This window comes from Ceratotherium simum, chromosome 11 (genome assembly GCF_057802395.1).
Source record: "Ceratotherium simum simum isolate JZ-2026a chromosome 11, ASM5780239v1, whole genome shotgun sequence".
NCBI lineage: Eukaryota > Metazoa > Chordata > Mammalia > Perissodactyla > Rhinocerotidae > Ceratotherium > Ceratotherium simum.
Window position 1 is genome coordinate 37,393,465 of NC_141910.1, and position 24,108 is coordinate 37,417,572.

At 40.6% G+C, this 24,108-nt stretch overlaps 1 protein-coding gene across 3 annotated transcripts in view; it reads left to right on the forward strand.

Moving 5' to 3' along the window:
• Window positions 1-398: 398 nt before the first annotated feature.
• The window catches only part of SRBD1 (S1 RNA binding domain 1), a 213,504-nt gene continuing 189,794 nt past the window's right edge, over window positions 399-24,108 (forward strand). For 2 of the 3 annotated variants that reach the window (XM_004436692.3, XM_004436691.2), the window contains exons 1-4: window positions 399-454; window positions 5,625-5,704; window positions 8,533-8,713; window positions 15,794-16,180. In XM_004436692.3, the coding sequence (XP_004436749.3) occupies window positions 404-454; window positions 5,625-5,704; window positions 8,533-8,713; window positions 15,794-16,180 (699 nt within the window). In that variant the 5' untranslated portion in view covers window positions 399-403. The other variant, XM_087436821.1, reaches the window with a different exon arrangement.

The window sequence follows — 24,108 nt, forward strand, 5'->3', positions numbered from 1 at the left end:
TAACGACATTTAAAGTTGACTTTAGAAAGGAAAAAGCTTGTTTTTCATTTTTCTACTGCAAATTACAAATAATGTAATGAAAAGAAACATTCTTGATTGAATTGTAAAGAGGATAGATCAAAATAGAGTAAAGCGGGTTGAGACAAGAGAAAGAAAAACAAGGAGCATGGTTCGTATTTGCAGCACTTCTGGCCCCACCTCCACCCGGATCGCGGGCGATAGAGCTCCGCCCCCATCCCCGGAGCAGGGCCCCAGCCCAGCGCTCCCACGGGATCTTTGCTCTAGCCCCGCCTCCGTCCAGCTTGACTCCACCCCGCTCCGGTAGCTCTGCGCCTTTGTGGCGGTCAGGGAGATGTGAGGCGGGACTTCCGGCGTTTGAAAAACTTCCGGCGGGAACCGGAAGATGCGGTCACAGACACAGAATCCCGGGCCTTCTGACTCTCAGGGCGGGAAGGTGAGCTGAACGTTCGCCGTGGCGGTCTTCCTGCGGGCTCCGCTATTTTTGGGGCCATTTAAAAAGTTTTGAGCGCTCATTTGGGCGATAACATCCCTTTTTAAAGTGAGAAGTTTCATTACATTTTACTGTCTGAGGTCTGTATCTCACAACCTACATCCGGAAAACCCCTCCTAGCTGCCGCGTGTCACCTGGCGCGTCTTCTCTGTCAAATTGCAGCTCTTAGCGTATAGGGGCAAACGTGGGAAAGCCCGGGCAAACTAGATTGTTTTTACACTTCAAATTATTGGAGGTGGGGGCGGAAGCACTTTTTTCACTATCGGATCATGGCCCTGTCTGAATCAACTGCATCCCCAGCAGTGTGCCTGGCATATAGTAGGCGCTGAATAACTGTTGAGGAAGGGAATGAATGGAAACTCTCTAGGCAGCTTCCCACGAACTTCCCACACGATAGCGTGTCATTAATGTAATGTATGTGGAATGGGAAACAGGCTAGTCTTGGTGTTAGCGGCTCTGGGTTCTAGTCCTTCCTCTGCCACATAGCTCTTCCCTTTGAGTAAACCGTTTCCTCACTGGATCTCAGGCTTCTCGTTCATAAAAGAAAATAGCAGGACTGTCTGATTTCTGAGGCTCTTTCCAGCTCTAGTATTTTGTTTTTGTTATTTAGTTAGGGATCTGTGCTGACATTCTAAGTACTTCTGTTGGTACCCTCAGGGAACCTTCTTTAGGTGCCTCTTAAAAAGTTGTTCCCCCCCTGCTCTCCTGCTTAAATTTTCTAACTGTGGTTCTTCCAGTTTTTGTGTGTGCGCCCAGGTTTTTCCGCCCCCTTCCCCCAATTTTCACTTGCCTTTCTTTAGTGCCTCCTTCCTTAGTAACGTCACAGCAGCCTCCAAGTTGTTGATTTTGAGTATGCTCATGTGTCCACAGCGATAAGACAGCTTGAAAGGAGCGAAAATCTCAAGCCACTAAAAATAGGGGTGTACTTCTGTGCCATCACTTTTTCAAGAAAGCGATAAGTGCCATGTGTAATGTTGCCTAATAGTGAGGAGTAAAAAAATGTATATTACTCCATAGGAATATACATGTTTGTGTATGTTCTTATGTTCATTTAATAGATATAGAGCAGCTATTAAGTGCTAGGCTTTGATGCAGAAGTGAATGTGGCAAGTGTGCTTCCCTCATGGTGTTTACTGCCTGAAGTAAACATAAGGGATGCAGACAATAAACAAAGATAATTATAGATTATGGTATGTAGTACTGTATAAAGGAAGTAAATAGGGTCCTAGAATAATATTAGATCTGGGAAACCCATTTTAGGCCTAAAATATTGAGCTTTAAGAGATGGGAAGGAGCCAGCCTATTGATGAGCAGGGGGAATAGTGGTCCAGGCAGAGAACCTGAGGTGGGAAAGAATCATGCTTGTTACAGGGACTGAAAGAATGTTGTGACTAGGGCTGAGGAGTGTGAGTGGTAAATGTAGTTAGAAAGGTGGGTGGGAATCAGTTTTGCAGGGCATTTTAGAAGGCCGTGGTAAAAAATGTGATTTGATTCTAAGGGGAGGATGGAGTGGGAAGTCTGAGTGTTTTTAAGCATTTTCTAAATGATCTTTTGGATTGATATGTGGAGAATGGATTATAAGGGCAAGAGTAGAAGCAGGGGTGCCAGTTAAGAGGCTGTTACATCAGTCCAGGTGAGAGATGTTGGGGACTAAAGACTCACTAGAGATCGTAGAGATTTAAGATATATTTTGGGGGAAGAATTTATGTGACTTACTAATAGACTGGATGTAGGAGATGAAAGAAGAAAAGATTACAAGGTTTTGGCTGAGCAGATGAAACTATGGAGAATAATGGATATGTTCAGTTATCTAGATTGTGGGGATATGTATACATATGTCAAAACATCAAATTTGTACACTTTAAACATGTACAGGTTATTGTATGTCAGTTATAACTCAATGAAGCTGTTAAAAATTTTCCAAGGTTCTGGCTTAGCAAAGAACCATCTGTCTAGGTGGATGGTGGTGCCATTTACTGAGATGGGGAAGACTAGGGTGGGAATGGCTTTTAGGACAAGGAATGGTTATCAAGAGTTCTATTGTGGATATGTTAAATTTTAGATAACAATGAGGCATCTAAATAGTTTCATAGGCAGGCATTTTATTATGTAAGTCAGAATCTCTGAGGCAAGATTTGGGATAGAGATATTAGGATTGTTAATAAATAGGTGATATGGGTATTTAAAACCATGGAAATTCTCTGATACAAAGTAAGGGAGCATGGGAGGTATGGAGATGGAGAAACAGTCCCCAATAACATTGGTCTTTAAACTGGAATATGCATACCCCTGGGAGTATACTTGGCATAGATAGTTTATAAGAAATAATTTCTAGCTCCTCAGCTTCTGTATATACTCTTTCTAAAACTGATCTGTCTGAAATTGGCCTATGTGTTCATGCATATTCTCCTTTCTCACCTCCCTTTTCAAATTCATATTTTTTTCTAATCGTCAGAAGACAAGTTTACATCTTACTCATCTTTCCATGGTGACATTGCTTCCAGGGTGTCTAATAAGGGGGCAATTGGAAATATTTGTTTCAGGGAACCTTTCTTTAATGGTTAATCAAAATATAAGCCTGCCAACGTAGCGGTTAAGTGCGCGTGCTCTGCTGCTGGTGGCCCGGGTTCAGATCCCGAGTGCGCGCCGACGCACCGCTTCTCCAGCCATGCTGTGGCAGGTGTCCCACATAAAGTGGAGGAAGATGGGCACGGATGTTAGCCCAGGGCCAGGCTTCCTCAGCAAAAAGAGGAGGATTGGCATGGATGTTAGCTCAGGGCTGATCTTCCTCACAAAAAAAAAAAAAAAAAAGCCTGCCAAGTGTTTGTCTATCCCTATTATAAACTCATTTCTGTTAAGGCTGAAGTGTGGCATTAGAATTGGTACGTGGTGGTCTGTGTGGGAATCTTCTATTTCAGGTACATTATTGAATGGGGGGGTGAGAGTGGTTGTAAGATGATCTGGTTGGGTGTTTGATGGGGAGCTTAGCACCTTCAGATTTTTACTCTTGGGCTGGTCAGATTCTCCAGAGAAGAGCCATCCCATTCTCCCTCGAGGGTAAGGATATGACTGGCAGCTTTTTGGGAGCTTAGTGGGAGAAGAGGACTGGGAGTCTCTGCGTTTAGCGTTTAGTCTGTATGGTTCACATGCCCACAACTGTACTTGGTGTCCTCTAGTTTAGGGACTCTGTTTTACCTTCTCCAGATAATAAACTTCCAGACTTTTTCCAGGGGCAGTTGCCTAATAGCATGAAGTGGAGTAGGGCACCTGGAGATATTCTTTTGTCTCAGACAGTTTACACCCAGCGCTTACTCCCTTCACCCTTAGTTTCAAGGTATTAGGTATTGCTTCCTCTGATTTTTTTTTTTTTGGTGAGGAAGATTAGCCCTGAGCTAACATCTGTTACCAATCCTGCTCTTTTTGCTGAGGAAGATTGGCCCTGGGCTAACATCCGTGCCCATCTTCCTCTACCTTATACGGGACGCCGCCACAGCATGGCTTTACAAGCAGCGTGTCGGTGCGTGCCTGAGATTCGAACCTGCGAACCCGGGGCTGTTGCAGTGGAGCGCGTGTACTTAACCGCTATGCCGCCAGGCTGGCACCTTCCTGTGATTTTTTTTGAAGATAACTGCAGAGTAAATTGGTTCTGAAATTCTCCCACTGCTGGTTTGCGATTTAATTTTTATGTAGTGAAATCTGTTCATCTTTTTGGCTTTCGGAATTTTGAGTCATGCCTAGGAAAACCTCTATTTCCCCACCTCCACTCAAAATTATGAAAATAGTCTTCTTTTTTTTTTTAGCACTTTTGTAGTTTTATTTTGTATGTTTTAAATCATTAGTCAATGTGGAATATATTTTCATGGCATAGAGGTAGAAATTAAACACTTGTTTTCCTCCACAAGGATAGCTGGTTGTCCTAATACCACTTATTGAATAATCCATTTCTGCCTTGGTTTGAATGCCACCCCATCATACACTAACTTCTTCTGTTTTTGTTTTATTTTGGTAAAGTACATATAACACAGAAATCGTAAGTTACCTGTTCCTTTATGATCAGTATCTAGAAGTGTTTATTTGAGGGAAGATGACCTGCATAACATAAAATCCCAAAAAAGAGGGTGAAGGAGAAGACAGAAGATTATCCTGTCTACTTCGTGGAGACTGTTTTCCTTTTGTTCTCCTGGGTCCTTCTGGCTGTTCTCTGCCCAGTGGTTCTACACTTACTGGACTGAGTTAACCTATAGCTGCTGGGAGAACATGCTCCCTTTTGTGACAGCCCCTTTGGTATTTCTATGTGGCATTCCTTCTTCCCCCAAGTACGGGTTAGAACCAGAGGCATTATAACATATGACTGGTTTAGGAACTTGTTTAAAGGGTTCCAAATATGTCAGAATCTAATCTGGTTTTTATGGTTTGACATGTATTCTTTAGGTAATAAAACTTATCAGCTAAAGTAAATTTGTTTACTTCCTGTATTATTTGGTGTTTCTGGTTATTTGTCTTTATTTTTAGAGCTGGGCCTTTAAATTTGATAAATCTTTTCTGGTGGCATTATTGTTTTATTTAAATATTGTGAACTTTTATTGTAAGGGAATGGATTATCTTGTTTTAGGAATAAGCTGGCTGCTTATTCAGTCAATCAGCATCATTTATTTGACTGTCAGCTTTGTAGAGAGGCCTCTACTTTATACTGTAAGAAGATAGAGAAGAGGGAAAATATTTCTTATCTTTGATGTATAATTTAATAAAGGACTTTATAATTTTGTCTGATAAACCATCAAATAACATTTGCAGTATACTCAACCCTATAATTCTAAAAAAACTAAGAATCATCACCCTATAGAAGCTTATGTTTTTCTAAAAATGGTCCACACTCATCAGGCTTTTGAAACTGTTGGAAAGCTGTTAGCTGCTCTTATAATTGGCAGCCACATAGACGTGGAAACCAGTGTTTGGGCTTGTGAATGATCCTCATTTTTTTCCCTATGGCATTTTCTAGTAGCAAAGCTGTTGGAGTGTTAGTTTTGAATGGCACATCATTTTGTAGACAAAATAAGTGATCAGTCATTCAAGTGATTGAAGTCATGCTGATTTCATATTCTATTTCTTCCAGATGTCATCACTGCCAAGAAGAGCAAAAGTAAAGGTCCAGACTGCAGTATCTAAAGACGAGTTTTCTTTCTTCTCTGAGTTGTAAGCATGTTGGTTTTATATGGGGGTGGGAGAATGATGTATATTTTAAGGAGTAATGCATTCTGTCACTAACTTCTTAAGTCATTTGGGTTGAAGAAGGCTGTGTTTTTTTTCATTCATTCATGCAAGAAATATTTATTGAACTCATGCTGTGTCCCAGGCTCTTTCTAGGTGTTGGTGAACTGTTGAACAAGGAGAGAGAAAGTAACCAACTAAATATATAACGTAATATTTATACTAGAAGATAAGCTCTATGAGAGCAGGGAGGTTTTTATATTGCTTTAGCGGAGAGTTTCTCAACCTTAGCACTATTGACTGGATAATTCTTTGCTGTGGGAACTGTCCTTTGCATTGTAGGATGTTTAGCAGCATCCCTGGTCTCTACCCACTAGATGCTGATAGCACCCCCTCCCTCCAGTTGTGACAATCAAAAATGTCTCCAGATGTTACCAGAGGCCCCCTGTGGGGGCAAAATTGTCCTCCATTGAAAACTTCTGCTTTAGAGTACCGAAGTAGGTGCCCTGAAGATATTTGTTAACTAAATGACTAATTAACGTTAGGCAGTAATAAGTACTGTAAAGAAACATAAAGCAGAGAAAGGAATAGAGAGCAAAGTAGTTCTAGTGGGGGGACATCTTGGATACGGTAATCAAGAAAGTCCTTTGGGAAGAAGTGGCAAGAGATCTAAATGAGATTTGGGAGTGCAGCTTGCAAAGATCTGGGGGATGAATGTTCCAAGTAGAGGGAGCAGCAAGTGCAAAGACCCTGAGGCAAGAATGAGCTTGGTGTGTTCAGGGAATAGCAAGAGCAGAGTCACTGAAGCAGAGAGTGATTGGAAGGGAGATTGGAATGCATAGGATCTCATAGGCTATGACAGGGTGTTGGGGTTTTATTTGAAGTGGGTTGGGAAGCCACTGGAGGTCTTTGGGCAGGGATGTGACATGATCTAGTTTACATTGTAAAAGATCATGCAGTTTCTTGTTGGAAAACAGACTATGATAGGGGAAGGAGTAAGAATGGAAGCAGGAGGATTGGATAAGAAGATTATTGTAGAAGCCTAGGGTCCTAGAAATGAAAGTGGTGAGAGATGGTCTAATTTGGGATGTATTTTGAAGATAGAGTAGACGGGATACGATGATGGATTAGGGATCCATTAGGATTTGGGGTGTGAAGGAAAGATAGGAATTTGGGGAAGACTGGAAGAGGATCAGGTTTGAGGGTGATGAAATCAGTCCTGTTTTGGACTTGGTAAGTTTGAGATGATTGCTAGATATCCAATGAAACTGGATATACCAGTCGAGCTCAGGTCAAGTGGGAGATATAAAATGGAGATTCCTCTGTATTCAGCTAGGGGATGAGATAAGGTCATCTAGTAGGAGAGCGTAAAGAGAAGAAAAGAGGGCTGAGGACTAAGTCTTGGAGGATCCCAACATTGAAAGGTTGGGGAGGAGGAGGGGTAAGCAAAGGGACTAAAGAGGAGCTGCCAGGGAGGTAGGAGGAAAACCAGGGGAGTTGTGTTCCTGGAAGGTGTGAAAGACGTGCTCTAGGAGTGGGTGCCACATGCTGCTGAGAGGTCAAGTATGCTTAGGAATGAGAGCTGACTAGCTGTCTTAGAACTGCCTCATGTATAATCAAATAATACCTATACTGTGTTTTTGTTCATAGTAACTGAAAGCACTTTTGTATGTGTCCTGTAATCTTTGCAGTATTCCTTTGTGAAATAACGTTAGTGCTCCTGCTTGACAGATGATGAGACTGAGGTGGAAAGAAGTCATTCTGTTCAGTTTGGTGACAGTATGAGGAGTGGAACCCTGGTTTTCTGATTCCTTGGTTTTCTAATTCTTGTTCCTTTCAGTTCCACTGCTATTGTGTTATGTTAGTTTAATGATTTTCTGTTTGTTTTTTGCCTACTCTTAGGCTTTAGTTAGCATGTACCTCTGAAGAGTTCCCACTTGGAGACTATCAGTGGCTTGACCTATCTTAATTATGCTCTTTTAGAGCATAGTTTAGCTAAGAAGTCATCCAATCAGGTTTTTGCCTCCAGGGAGAACTTAAACCGTTCAGAAAGCCAGTCATCCCTATTCACTAGTCTAGTGAAGGAAGTGGTTGTCCTTCCCATGGATACTGACCTTTGACATCAGGGGTAGAAACGGAATCATCTGGGTTGGCGGGAGTGTGATGTTCCTTTACCAGAGTTCATGTGGCTGCTTTTTCTCTGCTGTTGCTGTGAGTTTGATTCTTGGGTTGTTAGAAAAGTACGGTAGCTGCACCTTATCCAGTCTATTCAGGAAACAAATCCATTCTGTGAAAGGAAAAAAGGGTTAATTAAAGCAGTTGGAAGAGTCTTGGTGCTGACTTTTTATGTAGTTTTGGGTATTTCCTAGAGCCGTTTCCCACTCCTTACATTGCTTTGAATAACTTAATACAATTTCAATGAATTTGGTTAGCACTTAGGAAATTATTTAAGTGCTTTTCACTGTTAAAATGGAAAACCTCACAATGACTATGGTGTGACATGACCCAGTAAATTACTTAAGGTGATAAATGATTTCCTATGTCTTGAGTGTATGTGTGTCTGTATTTGTTGGTTTGGTGAGAGGAGAATGGAGTGATTTACAGCTTATCAGGGGGGATTTTTACATTGGTCCTGGATCATCTATCTTGTTTCAATTCTTAGCCACATCTCTTCATAGCCTGTACTCACATCACTTCATTTTATATTAAACATCTCCTACTTTATTTTTGCTTTCAAGAAGCATATGTCTCTTTTTTGCCTTGAACATTTGGCTTTATTTTTCCTGGGAATTTTTCTGTCAATTTACTCCTAGATCATCTGCCTCTGAAGAAGATGACAAGGAAGATAGTGCCTGGGAGCCCCAAAAGAAAGTCCCCAGAAGCCGTAAGCAACCTGTTCCCAAGGAATCCAAACCCAAGAGGGTGCCACGGGTGAAGAAGAACGTGCTACAGATCACTGATGGCTCAGAAGGCATGGCTGTTAAGGAGGAGCTGGTAGGTGCTTTAGCTGGATAGAGGGAGCACTGTAGTGCCTTCCTAATTGGCAATGCTACTTTCACAGAGTAGGACAAAGGAGGTAAATGACAAAAACTGCAGGGCAGTGGTGTCCTCTCTCATGGGTCTTAATAGTATTTACCATCAGATCCACTGTTGGATGAGAAGGAATATTTATGATCTGGCATATATGTATTTCTTGCCAAAGGCAAACACTGTATCTATGCCAATCTGGGTTAAAAAAACCAACAACAATAAATTATAGCTATTTTGCATTACAAAAATAATTATGCATTTCCAAAATCATTCACTGTGATATTCCTTTAAATAACAGCTTCCTTAGTACATTTAAAATAATACTCTTTTAATGTGCACTAGATGTTTGACTTTCCAGGGATACATTTATTGTGTATAGTAGGGGACATTACATTGTACCTTACTGTGCCCTTGGATAGGGCTTTTGAATCAATCTTTTCTCCTATCACCCAGGACCTCTGTTTCTTCTTTTCATTGAATGCACTTTTAGTGGGTGGGTGGGCTTTACCTACAGCTGAGAAAGTATTGACTTCTGTCATCTTGTTGGCAGAATTTGAAGGTTTTTCATAAACCATGGCATAGCTGTGCTTAAAAGTAGCTTGATTGTCTAACCTAGGAAATATCTCTTGGTTCGGTGGTTTTTATTTTGGTGAGAAGATTGGACTTGAGCTAACATCTGTTGCCAATCTTCCTCTTTTTGCTTGAGAAAGATTGTCCCTGAGCTAACATCTGTGCCAGTCTTCCTCTGTTTTGTATATGGGACACTGCCACAGCATGGGTTGATGAGCGGCGTGTATGTCCGTGCCTGGGATCCGAACCTGTTAACCCCGGGCCGCCGAAGTGGAGTGTGCAAACTTAACTGCTACACCACCGGGCTGGCCCCAGTGGTTTTTTGTATTGGAATCACAAACTCTTTGAGAATCCAATAAAAGTTATGAACCCCACTTCAGTAAAATGAGTAAAATGTACACATGCCTATCCTCTAAGTTTTAAAGTATAGTTCAAGAGTGTACAGCTTAAGAACCCTTGTCACGGTAACTTCTTGATCCTTCAAGTGATGCTTGGTATCTGTATATTTTTTAAAGGGAAAAAGAGAATTTCTTTCAGAATTGCCAAAATTCACATGTTTTATAGTTCATTGAAAGCACATGGAGCATATTAGAATATTTCATTTCATTAGGTTTGACAGTTTGCTCTGCTGTAACCAAAATAAATGAACGTAAGAGTTAAAACCCCTGTTTTGGGTAGAACTAGAATTGGCAGCCTCCTAATCATTTAAAAATCCATTTTTAGCAAACATTGCAGACAAAATTCATCATTATTCAGTCTCTTCCTCTCCGTGTTGATGGCATTTACCACCCCACTGGCCACTCCTCTTCATTCATTAAAGTCTTTAGCTCCTGCTGCATATCTTCCTCTTCTGTCATCGTTCTTAGTGATTTCCCTCTTCACTTGGATGAGCCATCTAATACTCTGTCTTCTAGGTTCTTTGACCTCCTCATCTTCAGTGACTTTTTCTTCTTCTCTGCCTTCACCTCTCCTCTCATGATCTCAATCTGAATCTTGTCATCACCAGAAACTGTGCTACCGCTGACATTTCTTTTTCAGCCATCCCACTTTTGTACCACCGTCTTGCCATTTCCTGTTCTTCCAGCTCACTTGGTCGGGTATCCTCACTGCCACAATTTTGCAACCTTGTCACAACATCTCATCAGTAGTTCTCAACCTGGGGAACTTGAAAAAATGCCAGTGCCCGGACCCCTTTTCCAGACCAATTAAATCTGGAAAGAATTCTGGGGGTGGGCCTGAGCATCAGTGGTATTATTTTCTTAAAGCTCCTCGGGATTTTTATGGACTGCCAGGGTTGAGAACCAGTACCTAATCCTTTGACTGTAGTGCTCTATCACTGGCAGTCAGCCCTTTTCTCTTCCTACCTTAGGTAGCCTAGATTATGTAATCTGTGATTTAAATCACTTTTTATTAAATAGTCTCACCATTTTTGCCCTTCTTTCCTTCAATAATCCATGGTTGATCAGACCTCGATACTGAGTGAGCCATAGCCTCTCCTCTGCCTGCACTGAGCAGCTGACTGTTGCTGGAAACAGTCTTAGCAATGACTTAATTTGTTTTCTTTTAGATTCAAAATCTCGGACCTCAAGATTGCATCAAAAATACCTGGTAGATTCATCATTTTCTCCAGCAAGTTTATTTTTCCACTTTTTCTTTTTTCTTAAACTTCCTAAATTCCTTTCTCTTCTCTCACTCTCAGCTGATGATATTGCCGTTCATGTATTTGAGAATATAGGAAGTTTCTCATTTTCTCATGAACAAGCCACCTATATTTGCATTCATCTTCTTCTGTCCAATTACAGTGGAGGAAATGTCATTCCTCCTGTCAAGGATCAGTCCCACTGCTTGGGCTTTGGATCCCATCCCCTTTTGTCTTCTCAAGGTCTCCGCTCTTTCAATCAGCCCCTTTCTTCTCTCTTGTTGACTTTTCTCCCATTGGCTCAGTTGCTTCAGAGTATAAAAATGCTCTTTTGCATCTAATTTTTAAGAATCCTCCCCTTGACACCAAATCCCTCTCCAGTTATCTGTCAAGCTCACATAATACAACACCAGGCAACGCCAAGCCAGTTAACTAATCTGACTGGTAAAGATACAATGAGCCACTTTTTGATTTAGACAGTTTGCTCCTTTCAGAGACAGCAGAAAGAAGAATGGTCCAATTCTTCTTGGAGTCTTGGGCTACATAATAACCATTTGGAGAGTTAAGAGTGATTAAAAAATACCCTTGAGGGCAAAAGCAAATGAACTTTGATTATTCAGTGTGTCAAAGATTCAGGTTAGATATGAGGAGGAAAAATATTGTCATGGAGGCTTATTAAACTTGAATATGTACCTGAGGGAGGCTATGGAATTTTAGAAGCTTCAGGAAGTGGAGAGATATTTCTATATGTTTTTGATAGGTTAGATCTGCATTTCTCGACATTTTTGGTCTTTGGACCCCTTTACACTCTTAAAACTTATCAAGGACCCAAGGAGCTTTTGCTTATGTGGGTTATATCTATTGATATTTACCATATTAGAAATTAAAAAAGAGAAATTAAAAAATATTGATGAATTTTAAAATAATAATAAACCTATTATATGTTAATGCAAATAACACTTTTTAATGAAAAACAAGTACATATTTTCCCAAATAACAACAACAAAATTAGAAGAATGACATTGTTTTACATTTTTGCAAATGTATTTAGTGCCAGACTTATTAGAAGATAACTGAAATATATAAAGAAAATCAAGCCTCCACACAAATATATATTTGGAAAAAGGAGTGATGTTTTAATAGCCTTTTCAGATAATTGTGGGTATTCTTATTTGATACTATACCAAAACTCAGTAAGTGGTAGTTCCTTAAAGGTTTGTTTCATTGTGGAATCTGGAACTATACTAATGAACTTCTTATACTCTATTACATTAAAATCCATTGGTCTGTGTTATTTGAATGGATCTTATACCTATGCGTGATTTTGTAACATTATGTATTGGTCATTTGGAAAATATTGGTTCACTGATTTATACAGATCTTCCAGGCGTTAGCACCTTTCATTATACGATGTCAAAAAAGTCACATTTGTTACTATAACCACCAATTTCATCACAATGTTGGGAAGCTGGCATGTTCACAATGGATACAGATTTTCTAAAATTCTAATTTTCACTTTAAAGCCGACTTTTATTATTATTTAAAGCCTGTCACAATGTCAGGTGTTTCCTTGAAGTGACAGTCTCAGTTCATTTATAAGAAAATGTCTGCCAGGTACCCATGTCTGAATAACCACAGTTTGTCAGTCATTCTTTCAAGTGAAAATGCTGTTTCATGGAAAAAGAAACTAGTTGGGCTCACATCTGAAACTGTTGCATGGGTGCTTTTCCTCGAGACAACCACTGCACATCCGTACGTGTTGGCAGGCAGAGAAGTGCTTTCTTTGTACTAACCATTTCAGCACTGAGTATTAAAAATTTGTGTTTTTAAGGACTGAAATTTTAAAAATTAATACTTTTTGGTGCTTCATTCTTGAGTGAAGCTGACATTGTTTTATTGCAAGTGTGTGGCAGTGAGGGGAACAGGGATTGCTAGTACAGCTTGGTGCCACTGCCTTGGTTTTTGCTACCATTGCTCTAGCTCCATCAGTGAAATGTCAACACAGGGGAAAAGGTAGATAGTGTCTTAGCATTATTATCAATATAGTTTTGACCTTGCAGACCCCGCCCCCCCTGGAAGGGTCTCAGGGTCCCCCAGGGATCTGTGAACAGCACTGAGAAACACTAGATAAATCTTCCCTGAAGATTGCAGAGGAGATACCTTTAAGTGTCTAATATATGATTGTTGGCTTTTCTTTTTTTCCTCTTACTTTAAGCCTCCCACTTTTAGTCATTTTATTTTTTCTTCATTTCTTTGTCTGCTTCCTTTTTCTTCTCCTAGAAGGTGGTCTAGGTGTGGAAGTGGTGCTAATGATGGTGCTATTAGCAGATATTTGAGTGTTTACCAATAGGCAGGCATTATGCTCAGCACTTCACTGTGTGATCATGCTTAGTCCTCACAACCACCCCTTGCGGCAGATGCTGTTATTATCCTGATTTTATAGAAGAGAAAGCCAAGCCAAGAGATGTGATGTGACTTGTTCATGGATCACAGATAGTAAGTGATGGGACTGGGTTTCTAAGTCAGAAACATGATTTTGTCATTATTTTGGGAACTGGTAGATCCCTCATGGGTGCTTTCTCATCAGCCATGCTCATAAGAGTAGTGTATAAAACCAGAGTGCTGGTTTAATAATTAATAGTTTGATATAATCAAGAACTTGAAGTTCTTATGACTAGCCCTATCTTTCCTCAGAGGCTGAAGTAAATAGGGAATTAAATAATAATCAGAAATTTACTTGATGAGCATGGACTCAGAATGGGAGAATTAGATAAATCCATTCATTTAGGTTCACTGAATGCCTGCTGTGGTATAGGCACTATGCTTGTCACAATGTCAATCGAATGTTTCAATTGCATGAATCTAAGATAGTCTTGATGTATCCATCTCACAGGAGGGCTGTCTTACCCTTGGGACCAAAATACTCAGAATTTGTTTGTTAAACTTTTCTCTTCCTTGTACATTACTTAGAAGAATGTTGGTCATATTTGGTTTTTGCATTTCTCCTTTTTCTGCTCCTCTATGGCTAAAAACCCTCTGTATGATTGACACATTCTTTAGCGCTATGTCAGTTCCTTAGATCAGGTTATTATCACCTCTTATGGACCTGGGAGTCATTTTGTTTTTATATTTCTGTTCTTATCCATTATGTTTCAGCTAAAAAGGTAATACAGATCTATTTAATGTACGTCATTTCCAGGTTCAGGTGTCAGTGGGTGGGCATTAGGATGGAGGGTGCTCTTTATTGTAGTTCTCAGTATTTTCAGTAGTCAGTAATTCTGGAAAAACATTTGATAGGAGAGATAATTGAATTTTGACTGAAATTCAGTTTGGGAGTTGTTCTTTTGTTCATGTTTGTGCCATCTACATCATTTAGGTAACGGAAAACAGGCTAGCTTGTGAAATTGTAAACTCCATCTGGTCAGGGTCTGTATCTTATTTACCACTCTAATGCCAAAATGAGTGCCAGGTCTTGTTCCTTCACACCTGAGCTGTCGCTTGGGTGTGGGGGTGCAGAGAGTAGCCCCTAGACACCTGTGTGGACTGCTGTGCAGACCCTACTAAAGAAAAATACTTGCCACTACCCTGCTGTTGTGCTGTGTTTTCTGTCCTCTTTGTGGCTGCATAAATTGGTGGCAGGTGTAGCCTGTTGAGTTTTATGAGGATGTGAGTGTTACTCTTTTCCTCCTAAATGGTTCACATTTGATTGCAAGTTTTAAATCTTGTTTTTTCTGCCGTGTGTAGACCTATTCTTTACTCTTTTTTAAAATTAAACTTTTTATTTCTAGATAATTGTAGTCACATGCAGTTGTAAAAAAATAACAGAGAGATTCATGTACCCTTTATCCAATTTCCCCCAATGGTAACATCTTGCAACACTGTAGTAAAATATCACAACCAGGATATTGACATTGATAAAATCCTCTGACCTTATTTAGATTTCTCCAGTTTTATTTGTATTCATTTATATGTGTGTGTGTATGTGTATGTTTAGTTCTGTGCAATTTTATCACATGTGCAGGTTTGTATATCCACCACACAGATCCTTGTGGTTCTATCACCACGAGGATTCCTAGTGTTGCCCTTTTATAGCCACATCCACCTCCCTCCTGTCTTCCCCTCCCCACCATCTCTCACCCCTAGCAACCACTAATTTGTTCAGGAATGTTATATAAATATAACTATTTACAGTCATGCACCACATAACGACATTTTGGTCAACAGTGGACCACATATACAACGGTGGTCCCATAAGATTAGTACCATATAGCCTAGGTGTGTGGTAGGCCACACCATCTAGGTTTGTGTAAGTACAGTCTATGGTGTTCGTACAATGACGAAATCACCTAACACTGCATTTCTCAGAACGTATCCCCGTTGTTAAGCAAGACATGACTATAGTATGTAACTTTTTTTTTTTTTCTGGTGAGGAAGATGGGCCCTGAGCTAACATCTGTTGCCAATCTTCTTCTTTTTGCTTGAGGAAGATTGTCCCTGAGCTAACATCTGTGCCAATCATCCTCTGTTTTTGTATCTGGGATGCTGCCACAGCATGGCTTGATGAGCAGTGTGTAGGTCTGCACCCAGGATCTGAACCTGTGAACCCTGGGCCACCAAAGTGGAGTGCACAAACTTAACCGCTATATCACTGGGCCGGCCTCATGTGACTTTTTGAGATTGGCTTTTTCCTCCCCAATCAATATAATTTCCTTGAGATTCTTCCAAGTTATTTTGTGTATCAATAATTTGTTCCTTTTTGTTGCTGAGTAATATTCCAGAACAGTTGGTTTTTATCTTCTAATTCTCATATGTTCTCTTTATTTGTGGTTTGATAGAATAGCTCTGTGGCTATTGCTGATGTTGATTTGGAAGACAGAAAAAATAAATTGGATACTGTGCAGACTCTGAAAACAGCGAAGACAAAACGGAAGAATTCAGCTCAGTCACCTTCAGCTCAGAGGACCAAAAAGCTGAAAGTCGATGAAGAAACCAACAAAGCCAGCAACTCAGAAAGTGGGAGTAACAGCACAGAGACACCGTCCACAAGCACCATGTGGGAAGGTGCATGCAAGAAGGAAGAGAATGAAGATGACGTTACAACTGATCCGTTCCCTTTAAAGAGAGTGAAGACCGAAGCATGTCCTCAGGGGCAGCCTGTCAGGTTTCCGGCAAATGCCAACGATATTAAAGAGGAGGTGGAAATGAACTGGGACATAGTACAGGTATGTGCAGCCTTTTTCTATCACTTTAGTTTGTTTGATTTCCTTTCTTTTTGACTAGGATCAGGGTGGCACTGGCTAAAGGAAAGATTGGGAGTTTTCAATTCTCTTTTCCGTCTTGCCAGTGATTTATGAAGGCTTTGGCCACTGGTTCCTTTCCTGGGTGCACTGTTTTGTATTATAGCTGATCATCTTCAGTCCTTCAGCTAAGAGCTGTGACCTCAGGCAAGGTAGGTCTCTGTCTGCCGTGGTGTTTTAGTGAACATGCGCTGTATAGACAGATTGCACCAACATATTGGGCCCTCATAGTTCATTGTTAAGTTTTTGCTTTGAACTTGGACTTTATTTCCTTATAAAAGCAGTGCAGGTGATTAGGTCATTGGTCATTAGTACATCCATTTAACTCTTAGTGTAATGTTATAATATACGATGAACAAGGCCTAGCAGTTTCTTAAAAGGAAAATTCAATACGAATTCCAACTTGAGATGCCATAATTATATCTCTTACTACAGGGGAAATCAGATTCCTCCCAGTTTCTTTGGCTGGTTTTGGGGATGGTAGAGAAGACCTGAAGAGTGACTCTTAAACAGTGATTCTCAACCTTTTGTCTGCCCCAACACACTCTGGGAACATTTCAAAAGTAGTTCCAGCAGTGCCCCTCAGGACCACCCTCCCTGTTGTCTTTCCCATGGTCATTCTGATGTGTTCTCCTTCTCCTGATGTGTTCTCCTTCTGCTGTGAATTGCTTCTCTAGAGCCCAGGGCCTCTGCTGGATCCTAATACTACTTCTCAGTCTGGGACTGTCATGTGTTATCTTTTTCTTCAGAAGAACTTTTTTTTTTAATCCATGCTGCCTTTTCTTTCTGTTACCTATTAGTAGAATATCACCAGGAATTTTTAATTATGATTTTTCTTCTCTCTGGCCCACTAAGGAATAGAATGTTGCCTCATAGCTTTCCTCTCATTATTGTTCCTAAACAGTCCAAAGTTTCTTGGAGAAACAGAGTATAATTAGGCTCCTTTCTATGCCTTCTTTTTTTAATTCATTTAGGCCTACAAGGAAGTGTTTTAAAAGGGTGCTTCACGGACCACCTCCATCAGATTCACTCTGAAGTCTTTCTTAAAATGCAGCATCCGTGGTTCCAGTCCAGACCTGCAGGGGCAGGTGGACATGTGCTGCTTCTCTTTCCTTTCCCTTTCCTAACACTTTAAAGCTTCTTTCTGTCATTGACATAGATCCACCCCTAGCTGTTGACAGTGAGCAGGAGGGAGGGAGGAAGGTTTCAAAGACCACGAAGTCTCTTGAATTGTAGTAATAAGTTATTCAAAGTTAAGTCAAGGGCTACTTATTCTATGATACTTTGCTTCACACCCTTGTCTCCTAATCTATCGAATAGAGAAAGGTGAAAATGGCCCTGCCTTAGCAGATTGTCTCTTGGTCACAAGTAATAGAAACCTACTTCAAATGAGCTTAAGCAGAAAAGAGTTTATTACCAAGGACACAGGGACCTTTGAAAGAATGCAAGGGACAGATGTGATCAAGTCTCCCAAAGGCCTTGAACTAGAAATTGGAAAACTGTGAGGACATGAGGAAGACACTTGCTCAGTTTTCTCTCTTTCTGGGATCTCGTGATCACCCATTTCTGCTGCGTCTCTGTTTCTCCGAGTTGTTATTTTCTCTTGGCAGACCAGATTTCTCTGCTTCTTTACAGAGGGCGGAAAATGACAACTCCCCGATTCATTAGCCATTGGTTTTAGCCTGTGAGGAGGGAAAAGTGTATGGTGAAAGACAGGTGCCCAGCTGCCAGAGTGTGAGTGGCAGAAGAAGAGCAGAGAAGAGTAAAAGCTTGATTTAGCAGCAGTGTCCAGGGTTGTGTTGTTGGAATATCAAATGGGAGCAAGTTATCTCATTTTAAGGTCCTGGAACTATTTTATTGTCTTTGGTATATTATTTGGGTAATATGGGTATAGTTGTCTTTCCTTTCCATTCCAAACAATATTTTTTCTCCTCCTCCTTATTGGAAGTGGTTTTTGACAGCTGAAATAAGCCTATTCTCAGAATCTGGCACTCCTTGCTTGTGAGTTGGGAAAAGTGATTGCTCCTGCTGCCACCTTCACACCCTGGTGGCAACTGGTAAGCTCAGCATTTTCTGGATGGGTTTAAGGAAATTGCCAAGGAAACTTTAGGTATGATTTACATGTTTGGGTTTTTGAAAATTTAACCAGATGCAGTCATCCTTGTCTAACCTGAAATTAACTTCTACAGACAGTTCTTGTGGTATATGTGGATTTCCTTTCCTATACTTTTTTATTCCGCCATAAATAGGAGAAACTTTGTGGGAGAGAAGATAATTTTATCTTAACACCACATTCCTGCTTCCAAACATGGTTGAGAACAGTGGCAGGTGTTGGGGGAAAGGGAACTGAGAAGAGCAAGAGTCAGCAATGCCAAGTCAGACAATAGGAAGGTTCTTGAACATTTGGATGGGGACCAGACTCAATGACATGCCTATAATATGCATGTTATCTGTCACAAAACAAAACGTCTGTCCAAGCCCTTTGGGGAAATCCTGAAAAGTACCTAGTTACTAAGGAATGGTCAATGAAAGCTAATTGTATAGAAATTATTAATTATTACTAATTGAATATGTGGGAAATGTCATTTATATTTCCTTCATTTTGCATGCTATTCCCTGTGGACCCTGCCCACCACAACACCTTGATCCTGTTTTTTCCTTTCAAGGTGTGTTTCTTAACTCTGAAAAGTCCACTGCTTTATTAGGAACATCACTGTCATGTTTCGGAAGGGAAAACTACATTGCCAATACTTGATTTATTAATAGTCTTTACATATAAACATACTTTGTGTCTATTTCCTAATGAAGCATTGGGGATCAATGCCTGATTGATCTGGCATTGATGGGATCAATTGATTACTAGATCCCTTGAGCAGAAGCAACCTACTGTTCAGTCCTTTCCCCCAGACTGCATGTGTAGCTGCCATCAGAAACTAGTTTTGTTAAAGTACATTATATGCAAATATGTTGTGAATACCATGACCTTTAAGAATTTGAAGAGGTGACTAGCTACAAGCAGTTTTTGAGAAAATCCAATGCTCCAAAGTGGTGATTGCTGTTATTTATAGTCTCTTTATTTTGAGGAGAGTGGGAGTAGGGGAGTGGAGCATCCATATATAATATCTCAGTAAAGTTTGCTAAATAAGGGAGGAAAAGCAAGCAAAAGCCTCTTTATTAGCCGTTTCTTTTGTTCTTGCAAGAGATGATGTGGGATTCTATGGGTGAAGAACACGATGGGATGACAAAATTGGGAAAGAAGTGGGACAGGAAGGAGAAGAGTGTTCTCTGAGTTGGCTTTCTCATTGCAATTCTGCACATAAGTACAGCACCACCCATTAGGTTAGCCTGTTTGTTCCGGGAAGGATTAAGTAAAAGAAATTGTATTGGCACTTTTGTTACTATAATTTAGCGGATAGTGTTTGTTATGAGCTTTTTTTGTTTTTTTCTTTTTGAAGTATATATACAGAAAATTGTACTTAAATGTACAGCTTATGAATGTTCAAAAGTGTAACCATGTAACTAGCTTCCAGATCAAAAAACAGAACATTACCAGCCCCCCATTCCCTTCCTACCCTTTTCTGGTCCTTTATCCCCTTTCCTATACCACTCTTCTGACTTCTAACAGCACACATTAACTTTTCCTTTTGTGATCTTTTGTGTGTGTGTGAGGTAGATTAGCCCTGAGCTAACATCGCCAATCTTCCTCTTTTTGCTGAGGAAGATTGGCCCTGGGCTAACATCCGTGCCCATCTTCCTCCACTTTATACGGGACACTGCCACAGCATGGCTTGACAAGCGGTGCATTGGTGCGCGCCCAGGATCTGAACCCTGGGCCACCACAGCGGAGCGCGCTCACTTAAGCGCTATGCCACCAGGCCAGCCCCCCACTTTTGTGATCTTTAAGGAAACTTTTTTGTGTGATAAAATAAGTGATACAGAAAAAGGAATAGATAAGGGTAAAGAGAACAGCAGGAATCAACAGTTTTTCAGAAAGGAGGTGTCCAATTACTATTTTGGGAATGATTTTGAATAGAAAATTCTCTATCTCAATTCTATTCATTAGAGTGTTATTTAATTTAGATGTTAGTTCTTTTAAAATCCAGATATTGCCTGGACGATTAAGGGTATAGTTTATTTGCTGATACCTAGGTATTTCTTTATAACTGAGGGAATGAGTATATAGAGTTGGAGGAGTAAATCTCAGGACACTGTTTCCACAAAAAATTGGGGTTCTCTTGCCTGATGCGCATAAATGGCCAATTAATTACGGCATCAGCCTTTGGGAAGAGAGATCAGCTTTATTCTGTGAAATGGACCTGCAGGGAGACAGGGGGCATGTGTCCTCCAATCTGTCTCCAAGATTCAAGATTTGGGGCGAAACTTAAGAGGTTAGGGAGACCAGGCTACCACGCGGAAACACTGGTGGTTCAGGTTTTGATTGGTGGGCTTCAAGCATTTATGATGAGGTTCTAAACTATTATGACAGAGTTCTAAGCATTTATGATGAGGTTCTAAACATTTGTGACAGGGTTGTAAACATTTATGATGTGGTTCTAAACTTTTATGATAGGGTTCTAAACATTTATGATGAGGTGGGGAAAGATTTTAACACCAGATTTTCCTGAATGAAGGACCCCTTGCTTCTGATAAGTGTTCAACTTTCAAGTTCCGGTCATGTCCTGGTTCTTTGGTTCCGTGTGGGGGGAGGATTTTTGATTCCATGGTCATTTCAGGTCAAGATTTCTTCTTCTGGGGCCGGCCCAGTGGCGCAAGCGGTTAAGTGCATGCGCTCTGCTGCGGCAGCCTGGGGTTTGCCGGTTCCGATCCCGGGCGCGCACCGATGCACCGCTTGTTAAGCCATGCTGTGGCCATGTCCCATATAAAGTAGAGGAAGATGGGCACGGATGTTAGCCCAGGGCCAGTCTTCCTCAGCAAAAAAGAGGAACATTGGCATTGGATGTTAGCTCAGGGCTGGTCCTCCTCACCAAAAAGAAAAAAAAAAAAAGATTTCTTCTTTTGCGCATGTTCTGGCTACATGACTTTACACATTTTCTGAAAGGCAATTCTAAATCACTCTGTTGATAAGAGATAGGGTCAGTTGAACTGGTTCTGGAGGGACCCCGGGTTACAACACTTTGGGAAAAGGCCATTTCGTTGGAGGTTTTAGACACCAGAGGGGAGTATGAAGGCATGTCTCACTTATCTGCAATGAGGTTCAGGAAGAGAAGTGAGGTGATTTGCTTAATTTGTATTTTTGCCTAAAAATCATCCTGCTTTGCACACAAATTGAATTTTTGAAAAGGTAATATAGCTGGTGGGACTTTGGGTAACTTACTTAACTTCTTTGGGCCTCAGTTTTTGTATCTGTAAAATGGAAACAACGATAATAATACCTATCGTATACAGTTTAAATGAGTTAATATTGAATATGTAAAAGTGTTTAGAACTTAATAAGCCCTGTACAGGTATTAGCTTAAACCAACAACAGTCACAAGAAGTGCCTTTCTATTTAATTCTTAGAGATGAAAAAAGCTCAAGACTGCCTTCCTTTTTACTTTACTCTCATTCCTATCTACCAGTTAACTATAAAAATCATTTAAGTATGTTAAACAACAAAAATTCAGTGGGTAAATTTTAAAGATCTAATTGGCTTTATTAAACGATTCATGAATTGGGGAATATTCCATCCAGCAAGTAGCTCTTAGGAGCTGTACAAAATGGAAGGCTTTTATAGGCAGAAGGGAGAAGGGATAAGGATTACTTCATCTTCCTTTAGGGGATGAAAAGGGCCTGTGTGGCAGATTACCTCATTGGTGCTGACCAGAAAATTCCAGACTGACTGGTTAAGAAGACTACATTCCTAGAGGAGGTTGTAACTGCAGTTAGGTTAGGTATTAAGTCTTGGTTTGCTGATGTGGAGCTTAGCACAAGTGACTCCATTTTGGGCCTGTTGTTTCTTCTCTCGCTCTCTCTCTTTTTTTTTTTTTTTGGTGAGGAAGAATGGCCCTGAGCCAATATCTGTTGCCAGTCTTCCTCTTCTTCCTGAGGAAGATTAGCCCTGAGCTAACATCTGTGCCCATCTTCCTCTATTTTGTATATGGATGGAACGCTGCCACAGCTTGGCTTGATGAGCGGTGCCTAGGTCTGCACCCAGGATCCAAACCTGCAAACCCCAGGCTGCTGAAGCAGAGCACACAAACTTAACCACTACGCCACCGGGCCGGCCCCTTTGTTTCTTTTTGAACAAGTAATAATTGTGAATAGTTTAAAAGTAAAGTCTGTAGTTGTTCCCTGTCTTATCCCTACCATCCCTAAGGTTTGCTCTCTACTAGGAACTCTTTATTTCTTTGTTTGCCTCATTTTTCTAAGATACAGATTGCTGAGCCCCACCCCAGAGTTTCTGATTCAGGAAGTCTGGAGTGGGGCTCAAGAATTTGCATTTCTAATAAGTTGCAGATGATGCTTATACTGCTGGTTTGGGAACCACACATTGTGAACACCTGCCTAGACCACAGATCTCATTGAATCTGGGGTTTCAGGAGGCTTAACTCAATAGCTGAGACCAAGTAATAAGCAGATCAGTCATTGAGGGGCTTAATTGTGAGTATAGGATAAAGTTCAAACTCTTTATAGAATTCGCCATCTAGCTCCATCCACTTTTCCATTTCTCGTCTCATCTCAACACACCTTGTACATTTTAGCAATACTGAACTTATAGCAATTTAAAAAATGTGTGGTGGTTTCTCATCAGTGGCTTTTGATATGCTATTCTCTTTGCCTGGAATTCCTGCCTCCATTTGGCTGCTTGGAGATACCTTCATTCTCTTGTTGCTTTTCCATTGCTGTAGAGTTAGATGTTTCTACTTCCCCTGTGTTCTTAAAACAATCTATATATGCTTCTGTCAGAGTGCAGATCACACTGTATTTTAATTGTCTACTTGACTCTCTTTCTTCTTCTGTTAGTTTGTAAGCTCCTTGGGAAGAGGGACTTGGTTTTTTACATTTCGATTATTACTGGCTTGGTATAGTTATTGGCATATAAAATGAGCTAAAATAGATGTTTGACTAAGTTACGACAGAAGAAATTGAATGATTTGGAGGCCCAAAAGTGGTAACTGCTTACATGTAGTTTTGTTATGCTTAATTTCAAGGAGCAAATTTGTATAAGCAGCAGCATGTACACCCTTAACACATATGATGCTTCTGGATTTGTTAGGATCTAGTACTATCCAGATATGGGTCTGGAGTCTTAGCTGTCTTGGGCCGCTTTTGGTTAACAATAACTGAGTTAGTTTAGGGTAGTGGGAGCCCATGGATTGCTCCAGCCACTTCCAATCACCCAGTTCCAAAATGATGAGCAGTTTGGTCATTTTCACCTCTTATGTCTGTCTGTCAGAATCTGGCCTATCTTTACAGGACCAGCCGAAATGGTACCCCTGCAGCAAGCCTTCCTTGATTACCCCGGGGAGATCTTTCTCTGCTCTGAAAACATTATACCACTTACTGCCTGGCACATGCTGTTTTATTTGTACTTATTTGCATTAACGTTTTATCTTCCTTTCTAGATTGCTAATTCCTTGAGGACAGTGAAGTTTGGGACCAAGATTGGGAAGGGGTTCTAAAACTATGTTGCAGTGATCAGACCTTTACCAGTGGGTAGATAAGAGTCATTGGAGCTTGTGTTCAGAAGAAAAAGAGAAAAAATAAGGGACTTATTTTACCTGTGTTTTAGAAATATAATCAGTAATAATGCAGAGAGGTTGGGTGGAAGGCATAGAGAACAAAAAAACTGCTCTGTGGTTCAGATAAAAGATGATATTAGCAGAAAGGGAGCTCAGGGGGAAGAAACAGAC